The following is a 22,371-nucleotide window of genomic DNA, read 5'->3' as shown; positions in this document are numbered from 1 at the left end:
TATTAAATCTTGCATTTGAATGAATGTTGTTGAACACTCAGTCCCTACTTTTCACAGGCCTCACATGTCTTGAAAATACAGATTCCTTCAACCGAAGAAACTTCCTTCTAAAATCTTTCTCATTTATCAGCTCCTTCCACCTGTGCAGGCGCATGCATATGTCTGGTGCTGCTCAAAGTGCTGACTTTCAGGTTTTCAGTTAGCACCTCCAAAGGCTCTTCACCTCCACCTCTCCATTCCACTGAACTGCCAGAAAGGGGAAATGCGTCGTTTTTGGTGTCTGTACTTTTAAGAGGGCAGACTGTGATGACACTTGGCAAATAGATGATCAGCCTTACTGTATGTATAAACCTATATACAATTCTTTGCTTAAGAAAATGCATTTAACTATTAGTGGAGGTAATAATGCACCAAGCGTAACTTATATGTAAATGCAGTCATTTATTTAAGGCAGTAAAAAAGAGAAATTGTTACATAATGTCCCTTTAAGTGTTCCTCCACACCGGAAGAGATAACCCCCCTCTCTGTCTGACCTAGAAGGCTTTAATAGTTAGATCTCCAGCATATTTGACAATTGACTTCAGCATTAAGTCAATAATGACTCAGTTAAGCTCTTAGTATTGGTCATTTTGGTCATTTTTCCTGCTATTTTTCACATCCCCCAACCTTTTGTTTGGCACAGACTGTTTTAATGTCAAACAATATTTTCACAGAACAGTCTGTAGCTGTAGTACTCTCTGGTCTCCATTGGTGCTTTTAAATTAAGACAGCAAAAGAAAACAGCCTGCTAACTTCTCACAATACACTGTAACAATAAAATTGTTTGGTCTACTTAAAAAAAATTGCTTTAATTGGTAACAAGCAATTAGATTAAGTTTTTCCAACTTAAAATTGGAACATAAACTGAACTTAATTATCTAACTTGTTTCCAGGCAACATATTATATAATAATTTAACATAAATGTAAATCAAATTAAAACTTATCTTTTCTTACTTTTTCAACTCAATCATATGATTTAGCTAAAAATAAAGTCATACTCTTTAAGAGTATGACTTTTTAGCACTTAATTCCATTTTCATAAAGGGTAAAGTAACCCAACAGATCAATCTGACATTGCTATGGTGATTTGACATAGTAGACTACAAAAAGGAACATGTATATAAATACTCAACAAATGAAAAAACAAAAACAAAAAAAACAGATACCATACCACTGGTGGCCGGCCCATAGGGGGCGCTGGGGCACCGCCCTCCCTTTTAAGAAGAGAGAAACGTAAAATATATTTTTACAAATGAACTCATACATGTCAGTTTTACTCTCTAGAGTGTGTACCTATAAGCAAAACAAATTATATAAACTACATTTCCCTATCTACTGTCATTCATTTGTGAATTTCCACAGACAGACTCCTAACGTCTCTGTCTTGGGGCTCTGATCAGACTGCCCCACATGTGGAGAGAATCTGTCAATCATGTACTATTGCTAGGTCAATTTAATAATTTAATGGCCAATCAGTGTCTCAGAATTTTATGGTCTTGGGGCGCTAAAAATACTGCCCTTTAACAAGCTTCTGCACCCAATGCGCAGTTGCAGACAATTAGAGGGACGATGGCAAACGTAACGAGCGAGGTGCAACTTCCACCAAATTCGGTGAGATCCTTATTTATCTACCTGTTTGCCAGAAGAACATCCCTGTTGTAGGATATGAAAATTTCATGTCATGGTTATTGTGACCAAAATCATCACTGTTACTGTTATTATATAGTAAATTAAATAATTACTGTTAAATTGTATTTATTGTCCAATTGTTTATTTGAATTCTTATTCTGGATTAGTTGGAGACATACACTAGGCTATATCAGCCCCACCAAAAATATTTTTCACCAGCTGCCACTGTACCATACATAATGTCTTTTGAAACAATACAGAGATTTATTTAAAGGATATTTGTAGTTTTAAATCCTTTTCTTTAAAAAGTGGATCAGAGTTCAATTTTTTTTATAGATCATAAAGGCAGTGGTTGATATGAAAATAAACTAGTGTTCAGTCACTTATTTTTCTGAAGGTCCAAACAAGTTACTTATAAATGAATATTGAAGTTTATATTTATGAATATTATATGGTGTTTTAATTATAGATCTGTAAATCGTAAAAACCTTGTGTAACACGTTAATAATGCAGGATCATTTTCATTCCCTTACGATGTTGAAGGTCTTGTTTTTTAAAGGGTCCTGTTCATTTTCTCATTTGTAAAAATTTCACAGTTTGACTAAATCAGGCACTGTTATGAGTTGTCTCTGACTTGATGGTTTTTTTTTTTTTTTACCACTGGCAAATCTTGTGGGCTGTTTTAGTCAGCTGCAGGCAGCAGAAAGACACTAGACTAGGTCTGCGTTGGCACCTCAGTGCACCCACGCCTGCAAGCTTTAGGGCACCCATTCACACAGTAATGGATTATCGGACACGAACACACACTCGGGCACACCTCACATTTTATTCCTAGTCCATAAGGCGTGTGAACTGAGCTCGGTAATGGCTAATGGCCTACCTCTGTACACGGCAAGTTAAACAGCAGCATGCAGTGCTGCGCAAGGCTTGCCCTGGAGCAGGAAAGGAATGAAATCCTCTCTATTTTCTTATTAACCCCCTGAGTACTGAGAGAGAAGGCATCACTTTCACTTACTGCCTTCATTTTAATGTACCCCCACCGAGCCTTTAGAACGGAAAAAAAAACACACAAAAAGCCAACTCTCTAGACGGCTGTTACAAGACTCTTATTCATCCCTCCTTCATCTGTCTCTCTTTGTGATGCCTAAATCACATGGTGCTGGTCTTGATCATCCCCTAAGTCTCTCTGGCCTTTTCCCTTAAGCTCTCTTGGGTATAAATACCTCTGTGATGGACTGCCCCTAAACGAATGCAAATTTTATTCAGGCTATTTTCAAAACCACTGCATGTGCTTTAGCCAGCTAGACATTTTTTTAATGACTTTGCTAACTCGAAGCCTTCAGCCACCAGCAGCATCACAAGAAACATGCCTCCTCTGGCTCAGATAAGATGCGGCGGAGCCCGTCCTCTTATTATTTTGTTATATTTCCACTTAACCCTCTCTCCCTCTCATCTACAAGTGCTTTTACAGCAGTGTCCCTTGTCCACACTTGTCTTCAAGATGTGTGGTTTCTCACTCATTCTCTGTTCTGGTCTTCATATCTCTCTTACATTATGCACTTTTATTTCAGATTCATTTGAATTTTTTTTCAATCACGCCTTCTTCACTGAAAACACCCCACCTTTATCTTGCACTTTATTAATTTGGGGTCTTTTCTACACTTTTGAACCTGTATTAAATAAAGATGCTCCAATTAAAACCCATCACGTGTCACTTTGGTTCATGGCTTCTAGTACTTTTTAAAATTACTAACTAAACCTAATTTTTTCATAAGGGAATCTTATATTTATATATTTAACAGCCACTCAAGATGTTAATCCTTTACCTTAAAATGGGACCTACCTAAAGGCATATTTATTGGAAAGTAATTATATCTATATGTTAGTATTACCTTTTGAAAATCACAAATTTGATGGTTTAGTTATAATTTATTAGAATATTAGAACATGTCAGTTTTCAGTATAATATTTTGAGCAATTCTGTATAGTCACAAAAAACTTCCAATAACGTCTACATAGAAGAATATCTGAAGGAACCTGAGAATCCAAAGAAATCATCAGCTAATGTCTCTCTTAGTGACATTTCAATGCAATATTTGGTTCTTGATTTCTGCTTCTAATTATCTCACCTATCTCTAAAAAAAGGTTTAGCAGAAAAAGTAGATTTTGCACACCCTCAATGAAATTGATGAGTGTGTCTTACTTTGTTGCAAAATCCGACTTAGGGTTTCATGGGAAACCAAAGCAGGTGCAGTTTCTTCACACTTCCTCAGGGTAATAACCGAATGCAGCTTTTAGCCTGCTGGGAACTTAACCCTCAGGCTGGTGATTCCTCACTGACCGTTGAATGTCAAGCTGTTTTTTCACTTGACTATAAAACTGAACTGTAAACTTTAAGCAATAGTAACCTTGACTGATAAGTGACTTATTGACAGTTTTGCAAGGGACAGCAATAGAAGTTTGTTAGAACTTAGATTGAAGGGTGAACAGAAACAAAAACGTACATCGGACAAAAGCGTTGGAACCCAATCCAAGTCCATAAAGCTTGATAAATCCAATTTGGCTTCTTCAGGTTTTCCCATTCGTCAACATCTGCCTCACCACAGAAAACGAAGCCCACCCAATGATGTATGTCATCAGGTGCTTACACTGTACCTATTCAATAAACTACTCTTCAATTCTTCAGGAAGAGGCAGTTACAAAGCACTGAATAACAATATCCATATGCCTGAGAGCTGCAGCCTAATTTACAGATACCACTATCCAATCCTTTAGAGGATAAACAGACATGAAGGCATTTTAAATTACACAAAATGCAATAAGGTTGTAAACTATTTATGGATTAGTTCTGAGTCATTTTAAAAGGATAGCTAGTTCTTAACTGATAGAGAAGAAGAAGAAATTTGCTTTAAAGATGTTTTTTGACAGCTATTTACAGGTATCTACATTTCTGTTCATACTTAATGCATGTGTTGACATGGCAATAAAAGATGATAAAAGATTATGGAAGGTGTTAAACATGCAAAAACAATAAAAAGACTGTTTCATGTTGTTACGCTATTTAGTTGACCCCCAGTTTCGAACAGTCCTGGGGGAATTGTTACGGGCTACTTGAGACGACAAAGAAAGAAAGTTGTTTTTTTTTCTTTAAGGATGTGCCCATACACAACACAGCAGCACTGACAATCCTTTTTCAATGGGACAATTATAGCCAGTAGAACTACATTAGTGAGATATTATGAACATGGCTGACATGTCGATGCTGCTTTTTCACAGCTCGGCTTAATGGCTTTACCTGTGTGAACAAAAGCAGAAAACAGGCCATCCAAGCTCTATTTTAAACCCAAGGTGTGATTTTTATCACAAGCCAAGCTCAGCTGCTTTTTGAGCTTCTTGATTTGTTCCCTTACCACTCACCTTTTCCTCTATCCTCTTTAGCCATTTCCCTGGATAAATCTCTTAGCCTCCCTCCCTCTCTACCACCCAGTCCATCACAGGTGGAAATGATGTATGGCTTTTGTTGCCAGCTGCTCTCCAGTGTGAACAGAAAGCTGATAATGACTAGGGCTAGCCTACTTTACTATCATCACACCCCCTCTGTCGCTATTCTCCTGAGCGCTCCCCGCATGTGACAAGTATGCATTAGACAGAACAAGACTGGAAATGTTCAGTCTTGGTGTGTATGTGCAAAAAAAAAAAAACCCGGAGCATTTTGTGTCCTACTTTACCACACAATTCTCTAGATCAATAAGAACCGCACGCTCTGATTTGTAAATAACTTTGTTAATTTGCTATCTCATTAGTAACAGGCATGTTTATGCTCGAACTGCCTTCGTTGCAGCCTTCTGGTGTTATGTCAGTCCCAGATGGTAGGCTTGGTAGTCATGCCACATAAACTGGCATTTAGCATTTAGTTATTGGCACTTTGTTTCGATTTAGTGAGCCGACTCCTATGCGACTACGTGGGCCTTGACAAACTCCGTCTTCAATTAAATATATATTTTTGAACAATCTGTGCTCTCTGATTGCTTTCATATGCTTTACGATATAATATTAAAGGCTTTATAGTGACCTGCTAATGCATTAAAATCCTAACTTGTACTGTGACAGGTGGTACCAATAGTTATACTGTCAAAAACAGTAAATCACCTAGATTGGTAGCCAAATGGAGTGGTCTGGTTTATTTATAGAACAGTGGCAAGAATTAATCCTTTGTTGAAAGAAAAAGAAAATGAGACCCTGCATTATTATGCACGGTCATGTAATGAATGGTCAAACCAAGATCTAATTGAGAATCAGTGGGTTGACTTGAAAATAACAAAGAGGCTCTCAAACTAATTTGATTCAGCTCAGGCTGCTGTTGTTCAAAGTAAAATTGACAAAAAAATGTCAATCTCTAGATGTAGAAAAACTGGAAGAGACATCCCCTAAAGACCTGCAGCTGCGGGGGGTTTCAAAGTATTTATTTAGGGGGTATGATGCAAATAGTCATTTGTTTTAATTAGTAGTTGCTTTGTGTTGGTCTGTCACATAATATCCTGAAAGAACGCAGCAAATTATTTAGTAATAGAGTAAAAAGAATGTCATGGGGTTTGAATAATTTTGCAATGTATGGTGGCAATAGTTTTCTAAAGTGGTTAAAAAATCAGGAGTTTTAATTGTCATCATGTAACCATAACAAAATTTTACTGAGATGGCATCTCATAATTCAAATAATTATACACACATAGGTTTTATACATACATTAAGTGTTTTTAATAATATTTTTAAAACACCTATCAAAAAAAACTTTGTCTCCTTCCACATGAATCCAAACGTTAAAAAAATGTGGCATGTAGTGTTTGTATAAAGTGCATTTGTGCTAAAACAGTCCATCAAGTAAAGAGTAGTTTAGCTCTCCTGCAACTGAGGTTTTTTTTCAACTAACTCATGACTTAAAAAGGGGGGGATTTCAGTTCTCTATAGGTCCAGGTTGATTAAGATACCTTTCATTCATCACTGATGCAAACTGCTTTTTAAATGTTCTCAGGCATGTTGAGTATTCAAATGTGTCTGATAATCTGAAGCAGGTCGGTTTGATGGCAAAGCATAAACAGAAGCCTGTAAAGGGCCACATATTTTTTTACTGCACCGTTCTAGTATCTTTTCAGAATCTTTATCAAATTATTTGCAACTCAGACTGTTTTTGTTTGCTGTTGTGACAAATAATTTTTTAGCGAGCAGCTGTGGAACAGCTATGAAAGATTTTTATTAGAATGTTTACATTGAGAACATCTGAGTCATGCCTCCAGCAAATCTTAAGTATCATGTTGAATCAAACCAAAACTACGAGGTTCCCTTTTTTTTTTTTTTTACGGAGAAACACTTAACCACATGAAAAGAAACGCAAAATGTTTTTTCTTTAAACAAAAAGATTTCTTTTGTCAGTCAGATAAAATATCATATGAAATTGGCAGATTATTCATTATTATATGCATTAGGTGCAGTTTTAAGACAAAGTATAATTAAACATACAGAGTAATCACAAATCTATTAACCATTTAACTGTAATTATGTGATAAAGGACCTGTTATTAGTTCTCCTGTGTTGTTGGACTTAAAAGCAAAAAGGCCACACGTGCATATAAATCACTTAATCCCCTTTATTTTTCTTTTTTCGTTTAGCTTGCGATTTGATGTAAATGCATTGAAAAGAGCCATTATACCTTTGACATCACAGATTGATAAGCGCAAAGGGGTCCTTGACTTCCTATTAGAGTACCTTGAGAATATTGCTGAAATGAGAGCGGAGTCTAACTCTGAAGAGAAATAGAAAATCAGGCAAAGAAATAAGTGGCCTAAAGAGCTGACTGGAAGGCAGTGAACAGTTATAGGGGCAGCTTATGGTCCCTGGGAGCTTAAGGCCAACACCAGGTTTATTGCTGCTGTCACAGTTAATGCTCAAAATGTGTGGGAAGGAAAATGGTGTGGTTCTAGCAAGCAGAACCATCTATAGTTTGCAAATCCTTGTAAAATAAAACCCTCATCTTATTTACAGATGAAAGGTTTATTTCTGTTTTTGTAATTTTATTTATTGCTTCAGTTTACCGAAATCCTAGAAATCTTACAACTTTTCTTGTCATGTCTGTTTGGTTTAAGTCATTTATCATGTAGCATTGTGTTTTTCTATTAATTGATGGTACAGTACTATGCAGTGATCCAGACAATTAGGCACTGAAGGCTTTTATGCAGGTAGATCTAGCTCTTGCATCACTGCACCTATTATCCTAGTCTTGTCACAGTTTGTCTTTTAATAATTGACCTGATTAATTTAATGTCTTCAAAACCCACTCTGACAGTATCATATAATCGAATTTTTGTGTCTGTGGAGTATTGGAGTCATTATTTTGAAAAAACTCTAGGGTAGATGTCAGAGTGAGAGGACAATTACAGGATAATTTCTTAAATATTGAAAAATTTTCTTTAAGTCAAAAATGTGAAAGAGTTTAAGTCATTCTATTTGTAAATAATTTTTTTTCTTCCAATTTTGGTTTTACCGTCGTACAGTTGTACTTAAACGTTTACATACCCTTCCAATAAAGACAGAATAAAATGTGTTGCAAGTAAAATGAAAAGAAATTGACAAAAGTAATAAAAAAAATGTAAAAAAAAAAAAATTATTTGAATTTATTTATTTTTTTCCTAACCGCCAAGGGGTGGAAGTCAAAAAATTGGAAATAAAAAAATAAGGGGTAAATTTTCATTTAGCACAAGCAAATGCTAGCAACAGGCACAAAAAAGAACAGATCTCCCAAATTCACACATTTTGACATTTAATTGCCGCATTAAAGCTGTTTAATTAATGAAGAAACTCCTGAAATAAAGAGTTGACAAAGTCCCATCTTTCATTAAAAGCACTTACTGCCACGAGCCAACAAGCTAACGGGAGCTAACGTTTGTCTACGTCCCTACTCTGGGGGTGATAGGATGAGCTCCCCCAAAAGGCTTCGTTTGGGACAGTTCAGTAGATATCAGCGGCTTATAGCTTGGTTCAGCTTCTACATGTACATTTTGAGTAAAAAAATAAAATAAAATAAAATATGTGGGTGTGGCTTTTAGTGCTATATTGTCCAGAAAACACTGTATACGTACAGGCCATTTACAATCATATTATTTGGGCAACGATTTTTTTATACCCTCTGACTTATTTATTTCCTTTTCAGAAAAAGTATATCCTTAAAACCCTTCTGATGTTTTTTTCAAGGTTCAAATCACTACATAAAGATTACATGGTATAAAAGTACAACAGAAATATCAAAATAACATAAAATTGGCCGCTGGAAATCTGTCATTTTCAAGCTTCAAATGTATGGATAAAAAATAACAGCTTTGAACAGAATAAACAAAATCTGAAACATGAGTAAATGACCCAAAACTGTCATCTGTAAATTTAAATTGTTGGTCACAGCTAGAGTGGCAGGAAAAATGCAGCCACCATGACCAAAAAAAAAACAGACAGAACATAAAGTCAGAAGTTGAAGCAACACAAAATGCTGGATGATAGAAAATTGGATGCTAGAGGTACAATATAGAACTGATTAAAATGTGTCTGTATGTCCTCCAGCAGCCTAAGCCTACAGGAGCATTACCATAGAGAAAACTAACCTAGGCAACTTTAACTGTAGGATGTCAAAAACAAATTGTATGTCTAACAGGGTGTCTGTCTCACATACTAGAAATAGAAATTGATTACTGCTCATGTGTCAAAAACAAGCTGTTTGTTTGTGTTGCTTTGGGTTCTTTCTGTCATGTAGAGTAATCTGTATCACATCTCAGTCACAGCTGACAACTACCCTGCTGGAAACAAATAAGCTTTTGCCTCTCACCTTCCCTTTTTTAATAAAACAAATGATAAGAGATGAGCTGCACACATATGAGTGGCTAGAAATGTTACTCCTTGTATATAATTCACAATTTCTCATAGGTTGTTGCTTGGATTGATTTTGATTTGTGTTGTGAGATATGGTAACCAAAGTCAAAACCCCAAAGAAAGTGGTTTCAAGAAGGGAAAACGTCTCTTTTTAATTCAACGGTTAGAAAAACTAAGCTATTGCCTTCTCTGCCACCATTTTAACTTTAGCTAATGATGACTACAGTCTATGAGACTTGTAAGAGCTTCTAAATATTCAACAGGCAGAAAAAAAACAGATATTAATTTAGAGATTTTGGTTAAATAATTTCTCCATCTGCAATCACACACTTGGAATTTGATAAGACCAAAAAAAATTCATCTATGAAGCCAGAGTTGGCTAGGACTGCCACTTTTTGCTGATATCGTTAATCAGGAGAGAGTGTGTTTCAAAACCTGAAGCCTCATTTTTTTTGTGGATAATGTAGTTCTGTTAAGATATTCAGTCCATTACCTTTAGCATAAAGAAAAGTATGAAGCATTCAGGATAAAAGTTAGCTCCTCAGAGTCTCCAGTAGGAAAGGGTGGTCTGATCCTGGCCAGAAGTGGGTCTTGGGATCTCAACGGAGGAATTTAAATATCCTGGTTAAAAGGATGATCTAGCAGGAGAATGTTAGACAGACCAGACTGTTGTCCGCCACAATTCATGCTTAATCAATCATTTTATTTTGTTGTATTGAAGAATGTTCGGTGTCAAAGCTCCTACTTTACAACATTCCAACGGTTAACTATGGTTCAAGAGATATGGATCATAATGGAAAGAACAAGATCCTGGATAAAAGTGACACAAGTGTAATTCCTCTGTAGGATGGCTGGTCTCAGCCTTAGGAATTGGGTAAAATAATGTAGCTATTCCTCCAACACCTTAAGTAGAAACAGTTGAGGTGGTTTGGACAGTTAAGTAAGTCTCTATAGGAAAAAAAACCCAGACCAGACCCAGAATGAGAGTAGGAATGTTGTCTTTGTCACCTGAGAATTCCTTAGAACCCCATAAATTAGGCCATCGGGTGTTACTGCAGAGAGGTATGCCTGGGGTTTTCCTTCTGGACCTTCAACTGCCAAGATCCAGGCTTGAATAGGCAAAAGACAATGAACAGATAAATATCTCCCCCATAATGCTCTTGAAATTCAGAAAATATAAGCAGTACAGGAAATTTACACCAAATATGTAAACAGGTTATTATATTTCATCAAGCTGCATGGAGTTAGTTATCATTCCCGCAGTAGATAAGCAAAAAGAGTCTTGATATCGCAATATCTATTGTTGGGGGAGAACCATATAGTTTATGACTCTGTAAAAAAGAAAAAAAATGGAGTTGGAGAAAGAAATTGTTAAAATCCATGAAATAGGCTTTTGATAATAATAATTACTGGTAAGCAACAACTCCACAGTTGTACCACTATAAACATCCTGAGGGAGGACTTTCACTGCCAATAAACACTTTGACATTTGAACCACTAAACCCGATTTTCAAACTGAAGCAAAGTCCCTCTTTGTTCTGTTGTAATGTTAACACATTTGCAGAATTTACCTGGCTGCCTGTTGGCACTGATACTGCCTTGTTGAACGCTATCTATCTTTTATCCTGTCATCCTGACGTGTTTGTTGAGACGTTGTTCTCTCTGGTATTTACAAGTCTGATCTGATTCCTTTAGTTTTAGCAGAGGAGATAACAGCCGATGTTCGATGTTGGTGAGCCGAGCCTGTTTTCTCGATTTCTTCTTTTCCCACAGACCATGTTTTTGCCCGTGGCAGCTCTGTGTGTGTGGGTAAGATGAAATGAGATGTCTAAATAATGTGTGAATTCACACTGACATGGGAATATGTAGTTTTTAAGCCTTTAATGCTGCCTTGTACCTTGTATTTTTCTCACCAATCTAATATAAATTGCAAAGCCAGCAAAAGAATATATGAAGTTCTACTTTAATGTGCACAGTAGTGGAAAAATGTGTGTTTTAACATAACAGTAGCAGACAGGAAAATCTCCTGTTATCTGAATGAATGCTTGTTAGAAGAAATGGAAAGCTCAGGGACTAAAAAGAGGATGATTGCAATGAGTAGGTGGCTCAGTTCATCAAGTTTAAAAAGGAGGTGGTCTGAGAAACTCCCTCTCTGCAGTCTATTTGTTTGCTTTATTACCTCTTCCCTGTCTTCTAATCCCAGTGTCCTTTAATTTAGTTATTTTAACAGCAGATTTTTTCGTCCTTTAATAATGGCACAGCGGTAAGCACTCAAACCCATACTCCTCTTTATCCCTCACCTTTATCCGCTGTGCTCATTTTAAATTAATAGCTGCCTTATCTGAGGGAAAGGTTGTAAATATTGGCTCAGCACAGATGTGGAAATCGTTTCGAGGACATAACGAAGCATTTAGGTAACAAATGAATTGTATCAGCACTAATGACGTGATGCAGTTCGACTCCGATTGTCACATTTGAAGCTGGAAATAAACGGAAGGCATTTAAGGCGGAGCCTATCAGGTTAATAGCAGCAGTTTCCAATAAGACCAGTGGTGATTAAACAATTCAACTTAATGCTGGATTATTAATGAATATAAATATGATAATATGAGTAAAAATGTAAGCAGCAATCTAAAGTGTGCTGAAAGCTGGTGTACAGTATTACATAGGATTTAGATGTATTTTACCCAAAGCATAATTAAGATATAAGATTGGATGGTAATCATAATTATATAAAAGAGAATAAATATGAAGCATGGTGTCAAAACAGTTTTTGCTGAAGTGTTTTTAAAAGCTGATGAAGAACTGAAATACCAATCATATTTTTTAAACTGTATGTATTTATATCTCTGCTCATAAATATTTAATCAGCTTATTATTAATGTTTTCAAATTTATTTATGTTTTTACATTGAAATGCATGTCTGTCATTCACTCATTAAACAAATGTTACACCATGAAGTTCAATCACTGTTGACAAATGACTAAAGTCTTCAAGACGACTACATAAGCCAGTTCATACACCAAGTTATATAGAAACTTATTTTCAGTGTTTGGAATGCGGGAAAGAATGGCTCCAAGAAAGTCTACAGAATATTACTAATATGCCAGGTTTTTCTATTTAAAAACCTTTTAAAATTCTATGCAATCTTTATTATCTTTAGTCGGGCATCTATGAGATTTAACTTACTTATTCAGAGGATGACAAATCATTAAAGAACGTGCAACGATCTGACTTTTGTTTATTTTGTGGACGTCTATCACTATCCCGCTTTATGACAGAAGTGTTGGCTCACAACTTGCCAAAAACCAGTTTATCTATCAATCTATCAACAGAACCATCATATTCTATCTGTCTGTCTATCTGCATTTTATAGAAATAATTTTGATGCAGTGCAGATAAATACATTATGATTTAATTGTGATTTATTAGGGGTTATCAAGGTTATGGAACAGTTTTACAGTTACTAGATGTGCATTTGAGTTTAAATGGTAGGGAAGTTACATCTACATTTCAGCCAAATATAAATATTTATAGTATGCAGTTCATAGGGAAATCATAGGGTGTACAAAGCTTAGGCAAGAAGAAAAAAGTTGGTTTGAATGTAAAACTTTTAGCTCCTAAAAATGTAAGAATATTTGAATTGTATATCTTAAGTGTGGAGTTTAACCCATAGCTTTGCTTGGCTAATGGATGCATCATGTGTATTTGCTGTCAGGCATGTGGTCCTTCTCCGTGTCTGAACTGGCCATCCCAGGCGCCGAGATCGGACGCATCTCCGCGACTGACGCTGACCTGGGCGAGAATGCCAAGCTGGAGTATACCATCCTGGAAGGAGAGACGGGGGACACCTTCAACATTACCGGTGTGAACCAGGAGGCGGTTATCATTCTCAACAAGGTAAGAGATGGAAGCAGAAGGCATTTCTAAATGGAAGAGGAAGCAGTTGTTTTTTGTGGGTTTGGAGGTTTGGAGAGTACAGGCAGAAGAGGAGCAGATGATGAGAGGATGACACAGGTAACGTGGGAAGGTCTTTAGAGGAAAGCTGTTTTGAGTCGAGGCATTGCTAACAACATGTTCTCTAAGCCCATTAAAGTAGAATTACCTGGATATAAACAGAAAACACTGTAAGCTTGTAAGATTTTACACACTTCATCAATTAGCAGCCTCCTCACTCATTTTTTTTTTAAACCAGCTAATCTGTATTCATCCTACCTTGTCTCTGAATCCTTCCCCCTTCATTTCTGAGCCTTTTGATGGCTTTCTGACAACAACAAGCTCAATTTCTTGCTTGATTCATTCGCAATGAACCAGACTCTCTTTTCTTAATCAATATTGCCATCTGTTTACAGCAAACACAATGAAACATCTGTATGAAAATCAATTAAAGCACCACGCATCTAAATGCAAATGCCTCTTCTTTTTTGTACAGAGTGCAAATTACTGCAAAAAAAAAAAAACTGTTTTGACCACCGCTGAGGTGTTTTGACTGTTGCCTTTCAGCAGTAGGGATGGATTGCTAAAGCTTTGAATTTCCATTCTGAGTGCAGCTGCTTAATAGATCCCCTCAGTCTAACACTGGATTATTTCAATTTCAAAGCTCCCTGCCATCCCCAGTAATCATATTCCTATGAAGATATGTTTGCATGGTGGGGTTGATGAGAGCTGACATTCTCTTGTAACCAGTTCTAATCGGACATATGTGTCTGTGCAGGGATGGTCGCCCCCTTCCTGTGCTCGTTAGATGCATTAATGCAGAGAGAAGGCTCTCATGGCAACCAGTCTAAGACATAAGTTCTTCAGAAGCTCATCAGAAACCTCCCTGGAGTAAAAGTAAAAACACACAAAACTCCTTTTTAATGAAGGCAGAAGTGTTCTGATCTGTGGGGTGTCACTCACTGAGGGTTTTCTGAACAAGCCATTTCTGCTCAGCATGTTCTAAGTTCACTGAGCAATCTACTATTAAGGCAAGCATGCGTGCTGAGCAAGCTTCGACCTAGGAACATGCTCTGTATATCTCTACTTACGGGGGGTGTATGTTAAATTAAGTTTTTCTTTTTTATTGAAGATGCATCAGGATTTACAAAGCCTTAAAACAAAATTCATACACTTTTAGCACCTGTACAATTCCTCACATAACTACAAATGTCTATGTTTTTATCTCAACAAAGTAGAGCACAAGATAACTCATAAATATGAAGCAGTTTTATTTGTGCACTTGTGATGTGCACTGGTTCTAGGCTCCTTGGGTTCACACTTCAATCCTACTGTGGAAGTGTTTCACATCTAGACAATGAACTTCATGGCAATCCTTTTTTAGAAAATAGGTCAGGCTCAGTCAGGTTGGATACAGATACGAAGGAGAACATAGATTTTAGAGTCAAGTCTAATACGTTGTCTACTCTAAAGCATGAATATACTTAGATGTTGGTTGCTATATTATACCTTAGGCTGCATCTTTATGCATCTTTATGGCTTTTCTTCTTCTTAAAAACAGGAGTTATGGTTCTAAATCTTTATCATTTTTATTTTTGGGGGAGGTATGGAAACTGCGGATGTAAATCATTTAGCTGAAGCTCTGGCCTTATGTTCAGGATTATTGATCCTCACTCCAGGTTCTAACCTCTTCGAACAAGAGTCTTTCCAAGATGCTCCAGCATTAAGCTCATTTCATTCTCCCTTTGACTCTAACCACTTTCATATCAGAACCCCACAGCATGATTCTGCCATCCCTGTACACACAGTTGGGATGTTGTGATCAGTTTGATAAACAGGATAAGTTATTTTTCCAGGTTTATAGGGTGCAGGACATATGCACACACATGGCAGATTTAAACACAAAGGCATCTCTCACATTTGTAACAAAACATTTCTTTAAACTGATGAGGCATAAGTGGAACTATTGGAATGGTTTGTTTCACTTGGCATAAAAGTAACACGTCATAGTAAATACAAATTTAAACCTACGGCAACAAATCACTAAAGAACGTGTAACAATCTGACTTTTGTTTATTTTGTGGCCGTCTATCATTATCCCACTTTATGACGGACTTGTTTGCTCACAACTTTCCAAAAACAAGTTTATCTATCGATCTATCAACAGAACCATCATATTCTGTCTGTCTGTCTGCATTTTATAGAAATAATTTTGATTCAGTGGAGATAAATACATTATGATTTAATTGTGATTTAATCAGGGTTATCAAGGTTATGAAACAGTTTTACTGTTACTAGATGTGCATTTTAGTTTAAATGGTAGGGATGTTACATCTACATTTCAGCCAAATATAAATATTTAAAGTATGCAGTTCACTTGGCATAAAAGTAACACGTCATAATAAATTAAAATTTACTATGCAGAACATGGTGGTAGTTTGTGATAATACTGTATGTACTGCTGCTGCCTTATCATTCGGACCTTGTATTTTTATCACTTAATGAAAGGCAGAATGCTCAACTATCAAGTTGTACATGATGTAAACAGAACGTCACCTTCTAACTATTTTTAAAAGATTAAGGTCTGGGACTGGCCTAGTAAAAGTCCAGTTTCAAGCCCAACTGAAATCTTTTGGCCTGACCTTTGAGCAAAATTAATTGACCGTGAACAACATTAGTAAGTGTTGCTGCCAAGGTTTTCACAGCAATGTTTTAGGTTAAGGATTCAAAATGTTAGGGGTAAATAAAGAAACAACAACAAAGTCTTTGAAATGGCATAAATATTTTAATGCAAAATACCTTATTTTTAGAGGCAACTTTGAAATATAGCTTTGAATTATCTTAGATAATGTTTGAAGGCCTTTGGTAATATAGAATGATGTATATTGATGAAAAGAACATGTGGATTTAACAGGTGTCAGTTTTAGCCTTGGGAGACTTGTTAAAAACAATCCAGGCCATAGGTCTATATGTAGAGCAGGAACTCTAGACCCATGGAAGCTTCAAGGGGAAAAGAGGAGGGGGGGTATACGATGCAAGGGGAAAGGAATGGAAGGAAAGGACTCTGGAATGATGAGCGAGGGAGAGGCATGAGGATGAAGAGAAGTGAGGGGAGAGTGTTTAAATGAGGTCCTGGAAGGCAGTGACAGGAGAGAGTGCACTATAACAAGGGAATAAGAGGCAGAGGGAACTAGAGAGAGACGTGCAAATAGACAGGGAGAGAGATGCAGAGACAGCAAGAGCTGAGAAATCAGTGACAACCTCACACAGAAGAAAATAGCACAGCCAGAGAGTAAGAAACACAGGAGGAAAGAATCAGCATCCAGGTAGACAAGAAAGCTGAAATAAAAAATAGAAAACAGAGCTGGAATAAATTTAACACAAGAGGAGGAAAAAAACTGAGAAGAGGGCATAAGGGCAAATTAGGAGAGGATAAGAACAGAAAACGAGGTGATCAGAGGAAAATAAATTAAAAGTGCAGCAAATATTACCCAACCCAGAACGTACAGAAATACTCATATTTCTTAAACTGTTTCACAAGTTGTCACAACCACAACTTTGATGTATTTTATGGGGGAATTTTATAAGACCAACAAAAACACAGTGAGCGAAATTGCCCAAAAAGACACTCTAAACATGAACTTCCTGTGTATTATGGTAAACCCATCCAATTTTCAACATTTATGGAGCTAAATAAAAGAATCGACTAAAAGAAGCTATATAAGCGATGTCAATGAACATCAAAATGTTTGAGCGTAAATAATGCAGAGGTTGAAGAGGTGCAATTAGTCACAAACTTTTCTTTCCTTCTTTTGTTAAGTAGTCCATTTTGAATCGGATTAGATGGAGAAAAAATTTTAGGCTTATTTTTCCAGTCTTTGCCAGTTTGTCATGATTCTTCCCTTTCTGGACTTCTTTATTCTCTGTAAGTTTTAGTTTTTGGTTTTCAGTTACACTTTGATTTATGTCAATTTTTTTTTTTTTTCTAAATCGTTATTTTCATTTTGATTTAGTGTCAGGTTATATTTAAGCACTGTTATATTTCTTGTTTACTTTCTGTTGCCACCATGTGCCATTCTCCTTTCCCCTTGTTCCCTTCTAGATCCTTCTGTTCACACCTGCTCCCAATCAGTTGATTACTCCATTCATTGTTCTGTTTGACATATATACTCCTATTCTGTAGTTAGTGTGTTTGCTGGATTTTCTTTATTCCATCATTACTTAGGATTATTCCTTCTCAGTGTCTCCTAATTTCAAAAAGCTTGAAACTCAATGCTAATTTTGACATTTTTAATAGAAAAAGCTTCCAGGATGGTGAAGTGAAATGTCTTCAAACTTGAAAAACAAAGTCCAGAGGGTTGTTTTTTTGGAATGACTTGGATGACTTAGGATCTCACCAGCTTAAGGGCTGGTTATACTCCCCGCAGCAGTGTTTTGCAGTGAGCTTGCTGCAGACATTTCTGATTTATGCTAAATTTTGAAGCGTTTTCTGTACTATGTTATATTCCACGCCACAACGCAAGAGGTACAATCAGGAACTAGCTCTGGGTCTAGATACAGCTGAGGCTGTGAGGAAGTGGGTGCAAGTTTGTCCGACAACGGAGGGACGTGAGGATGAAAAAGAGCGAGAATCCAGGTGGAAAAAGGGTCCCAGTGTTCTCGTGCACCTGGCTCTTCTAGCTGGTCCAACTTCACGAGTTGTTTTCTGCAATTGCGGTCATACAAACCATAAAAGCCGGCAATTGGATGTAGATTTGACCAATCAGAGGCCTCCTGTCTGCGGCACTGTCTGGGGTCACCTATACTTTGGGAGGTGCAGCAGAGTGTCTGCGGAAGGTGCGGGGACATCTTTGCGTTCACTGCGACACCTACGCAGACGACCTAGTTTTGGAGTATAAATCAGCCTTTAGTGTCTCCTAGTTTTTGGTGGCTGTGTTTCTTGTTGATCGGGTCTGGATTATGGCTTCTGTATTTTTACTTTTTCATAAAATTTAACAAGAAATCCTCTCTTCCTAATCAGCTCTGCATTTGGCTCCTCAACAAATAACCACTGATCATCTTGACATGGGTGGATTGTTTTAGTTTATAAAACTTAGCCATTCAACTATTGTTTATGAAAGTCTAACAAAACAAACAAAAACACATAGTACTAACATGTATTTAGGAGATAAGCAGAGACGAAAGACTGTTCAAATAATTGATATCTTGAATGCTGGAATACCAATAATCTGGGTTATGAATCCTTTATTCTAGCTCTGGCTGTATGGTAAGGTTCTGCCACACAAGACTTTTGAATCAGCCATTATTTCCCTGTATTTAACTCAATCCATCTTTCCAGTTTCCCGTCTTGGCTGTACATTGAATTTAGTTTGTAGGCCACAATTTTTCATATGAATAATAGTCTTGGAAACGAATAATTTCTGCTCAGTTAAATGTGCCTGTATCAGTGTGAAGGTATTTATTATAAATGCGTGTCACACTTTTTAGATATTCATTGGTAAACAGTTTTGGATTTATTTTTCTAGCACTTCATAATTCTATTGCAGATGATAAAATACATTGATGTTTCTGGTTGTAACAGGAAGGCATTATATACAATGAAGGCTTATATTTTAGCATAACTTTGTTTTGTATTACTTTAATACCTCTATCAAGACGCAAAGACAGCCTAGAAATGGATCCGGATTAGAAAAATACCCTCTACGAAAAAATAAGAAACCCTTAGAATCACAGAGCTAAAATATTTGCTCATTATTTATATTGGATGCAAGGTAACATATTCCTGATGTTTCTATTAGGTTAAACTATTTGATTTGTGGTGAATAAGTGTGGGGGAAATATCTGTATGATAGAATTAACTTGGAATATATGAAAGGGAATTCAATCATTTATGAGTATTTGCACCAACTAATAATTTTAATTTGTTTACAATTTTAATATTTTTCTTCATTGAAAATTTTTTGGGATAAAAAAATTACGAAATTGTCTTTTAATTCATTTTTGAGAATTTTTGAGGATCCGATCTTATTACTGTGATGTTGTTGCTTAAAAATGGCTTTTATAAAGTGGAAAATTTGAAGTGGTGAAAACAGCTGATCTGTTGTGCCTTTAAGGAATGAAGGGATTCCAGCAGAACAGTTTGTGTTACCAAAGACCTTGGCCTTGACCATGATGACCGCCATGCTGCTGTGGGCTGAATCTTTCTAGGGCTCATCTAGGAGAAAGGTTGTCTTACAGTATGCACAGAGAGTGCACATGGGTAGAAACATGGACGTTTACCTTCACATTGATTACAGAGAAAGATATATGCAGAAACTCACATCAATAGTGCACACTTGACCTCTCTGTTCTCCGTGTTTAACTGCAAGGAACCAAAAAGGAGGAGAGAGGGAACTGAGTTTACCTCAGAACGATGTGTCAGATGGGAGGTGGGTGGAAGCTGCAGGAGCATTAAGAGCAGATTAGGAAGTAGTAGAGTCGACAGAGAGGGAGAGCCGGAGCAAGGATTTGGAAGACAGTTAGGCTGCTAGAAAAGACAAGAGTCAGGAATAAGAAAATCGTAGAAAAAATAAAGCAGAGAGAGATATTTGGTGAATAAACTAGGGGGAAGGGTTGCATGGCATCACCAGGGATGGGTGAAACTGGGTTAGTGACTTGCAACAGAGGCTGGGTCATTAACAGCCTGTGAGTTGGGGTGCTGGCTGAAGCCGTCTCCTGTTAATCACAGATTTTTTTTTCCTATCAGCACTACAGAGACCCTCCCCAGCAATAAAAAGGGGTTCTTCCATTTTTTTTCTATCCCCACCCCTGCCATTATCCCTCTCTCAGCCCTCTCATCATCATTTGATGCCTTTTTGCATTCTGTTCTTTGTCTGCCTGAGCTTCTCACACGTCAAAGAAATACAGAAAAGGAAGGGAGACGAACAAATGGAAGTAAACATGCTAACTCTGCATCTTTCTGGCTGTTTCACCTCATCCTGCCTTCATGTTCTCTCTGGAGGACATGTCAGACTGTGAGCTTAGCTTGTCCAAAGATCTAACTCAGTCCAGGTCTGTCAATGCAGCCACACATTAGCTAAATATCATATGGACAGAGACATAATAGCTCGTGAAATAATTTCCGCTTTTTCATCTGTTTTGTTTAGCAAATACTTTGCTTTAATTCTTAGTCTGTTTAAATGCCAATTATGAACCTTTAAAAAATGTTAAAATTACACATACTGAGGAATTAGCTAACTGTTTAGCATAACAGTTATTTTTTTTATGGTATCCCTGTCCAGATGAAGCTTGGTACATATGTACAGTATACTACAAGCTTCCTGGTTGGATAGGGGATCTGATCCAGATGAAACGGCAGCTAAACCAACTATTTTATAACCTGCTCCCAGATCTAATAAGTTTTAGACCCACACTTTTTTGCTGGCTTCACACCTACTTACACCACACATGACATTTCTCATGCACAAAAATAAAAAAGCCAGTTGAACTATAAGTAATCCCTTTACCAACTGTCCGTCAAGAGTTTTTTTCGTTATTCTGGATACTTTTAGCGTCAACACAGCGTGCTCTAAACCCCACCTACCACAACCCTCATGCCTCATGAAGAGACAGGAAAACTTAGCTGTAAATGTTCCTCTTTGGTGTGGGTCCAACAGCGGCTTCATCACTTTGATAAAAAGAAGCAACTGTCACCTGTGGACCATGCTTCAAGCCAAAAGTACATCTAGCCTTGATTGGCTTGCACCTACAGACAGCCTGCTCTCTGTGCCACTACTCTAAATTCTTTCAGTAATCTTTTCGGAATCTTTGTTATATAAATAATAATGACTGGAGAGCAAGTCTAATAGGTATTGTATAGAATAGAGGTTCCCAAAGATGGGATCCGGACCCCCAGGAGGTCGCAAGACACCAATTTGCTGGAGTGCAGCATTTTTTTTTTCAGATCTTTGGGCCGCATGCAAGAACCCTTTTTACGAACCAATTTGTTCCTAAATCGTTCATACGAGTGATTTAGGATCGAATGTCACATTCACAATTTTTCTCCTATTTCTAACCCTCTCTTTAATCTTTAGGTACAAACACATTTTATGAGTGCTCCAGCCTTGACATAAGGACTAAGAAATTACGTTTTTATTTGCTGATGATAGAACTGTCGGACACTGCACCTGCAGCTAGCATGTCAGTGTCCAGGGGACGCTGGTTTAATATGTTATTTTGTCAGAAGAAAGACATTTTTGTCTATTGAAGTCTACAACCAACATTTTTGTATTTGAATTTGAGTTAATCCTTAATGACAAGTTTTAACTTTATGGCCATGCACTGAAGACATACATTTTTATTTCCCTCTGTCCCAATTTACTGATTTGTCAGTTACTGATGAGTTCAGTGTATTAGAATGGCCTCAACAAACACAACTGGAAAACACATTCCAGTTGAGCACCTCGGGAATTTTATGGACCAGGAGATCTGCATTATGGATGTCATGCAACTGTATGAGGCTTTCAGGTCAACATGAAGCTCAGCCTCCAAGGAAAGTTTTGGACACCTTGTTAAATTTTCATCACAAAGGCACTTCATCTTTAGCAATGTGTTTGTAAGAAGGATATGAGGGCTGTAAGGGAAATAATGCTGATTTGTATTTGTACATAGGAGCTTAGGGGAGCTCTATAGGAAATATAAAAATAAAAAAAATATTGAAGTACAATTAATTTCATAAAAAAATTTGGATGACAGATGGAACTGCAGCACAAGAATAGGCATTGTTGTTACAAGAACGTAAGTCCTAATGTTTCTGTTTTATAAGTTGATCTAAAGCCTAATGTGTGCTTTTCAAGGGATGCAAAACAAAGTTACTGTAT

At 37.0% G+C, this 22,371-nt stretch overlaps 1 protein-coding gene across 2 annotated transcripts in view; it reads left to right on the top strand.

Annotated features, from left to right (window-relative positions):
- Positions 1-22,371, top strand: part of cdh24 (cadherin 24, type 2) — a 255,627-nt gene that overhangs the window by 181,791 nt on the left and 51,465 nt on the right. For both annotated transcript variants that reach the window (XM_015379460.1, XM_015379461.1), the window contains one exon: positions 13,296-13,477. In XM_015379460.1, coding sequence (XP_015234946.1) covers positions 13,296-13,477 — 182 coding nt within the window. The remainder of the gene's footprint in view (positions 1-13,295; positions 13,478-22,371) is intronic.

Source organism: Cyprinodon variegatus, unplaced genomic scaffold (assembly GCF_000732505.1).
Source record: "Cyprinodon variegatus isolate N-32 unplaced genomic scaffold, C_variegatus-1.0 Scaffold192, whole genome shotgun sequence".
In the NCBI taxonomy this organism is placed as follows: Eukaryota; Metazoa; Chordata; class Actinopteri; order Cyprinodontiformes; family Cyprinodontidae; genus Cyprinodon; species Cyprinodon variegatus.
The sequence above is the reverse complement of the archived record's forward strand: the minus strand, read 5'-3'. Positions and strand labels throughout refer to the sequence as shown.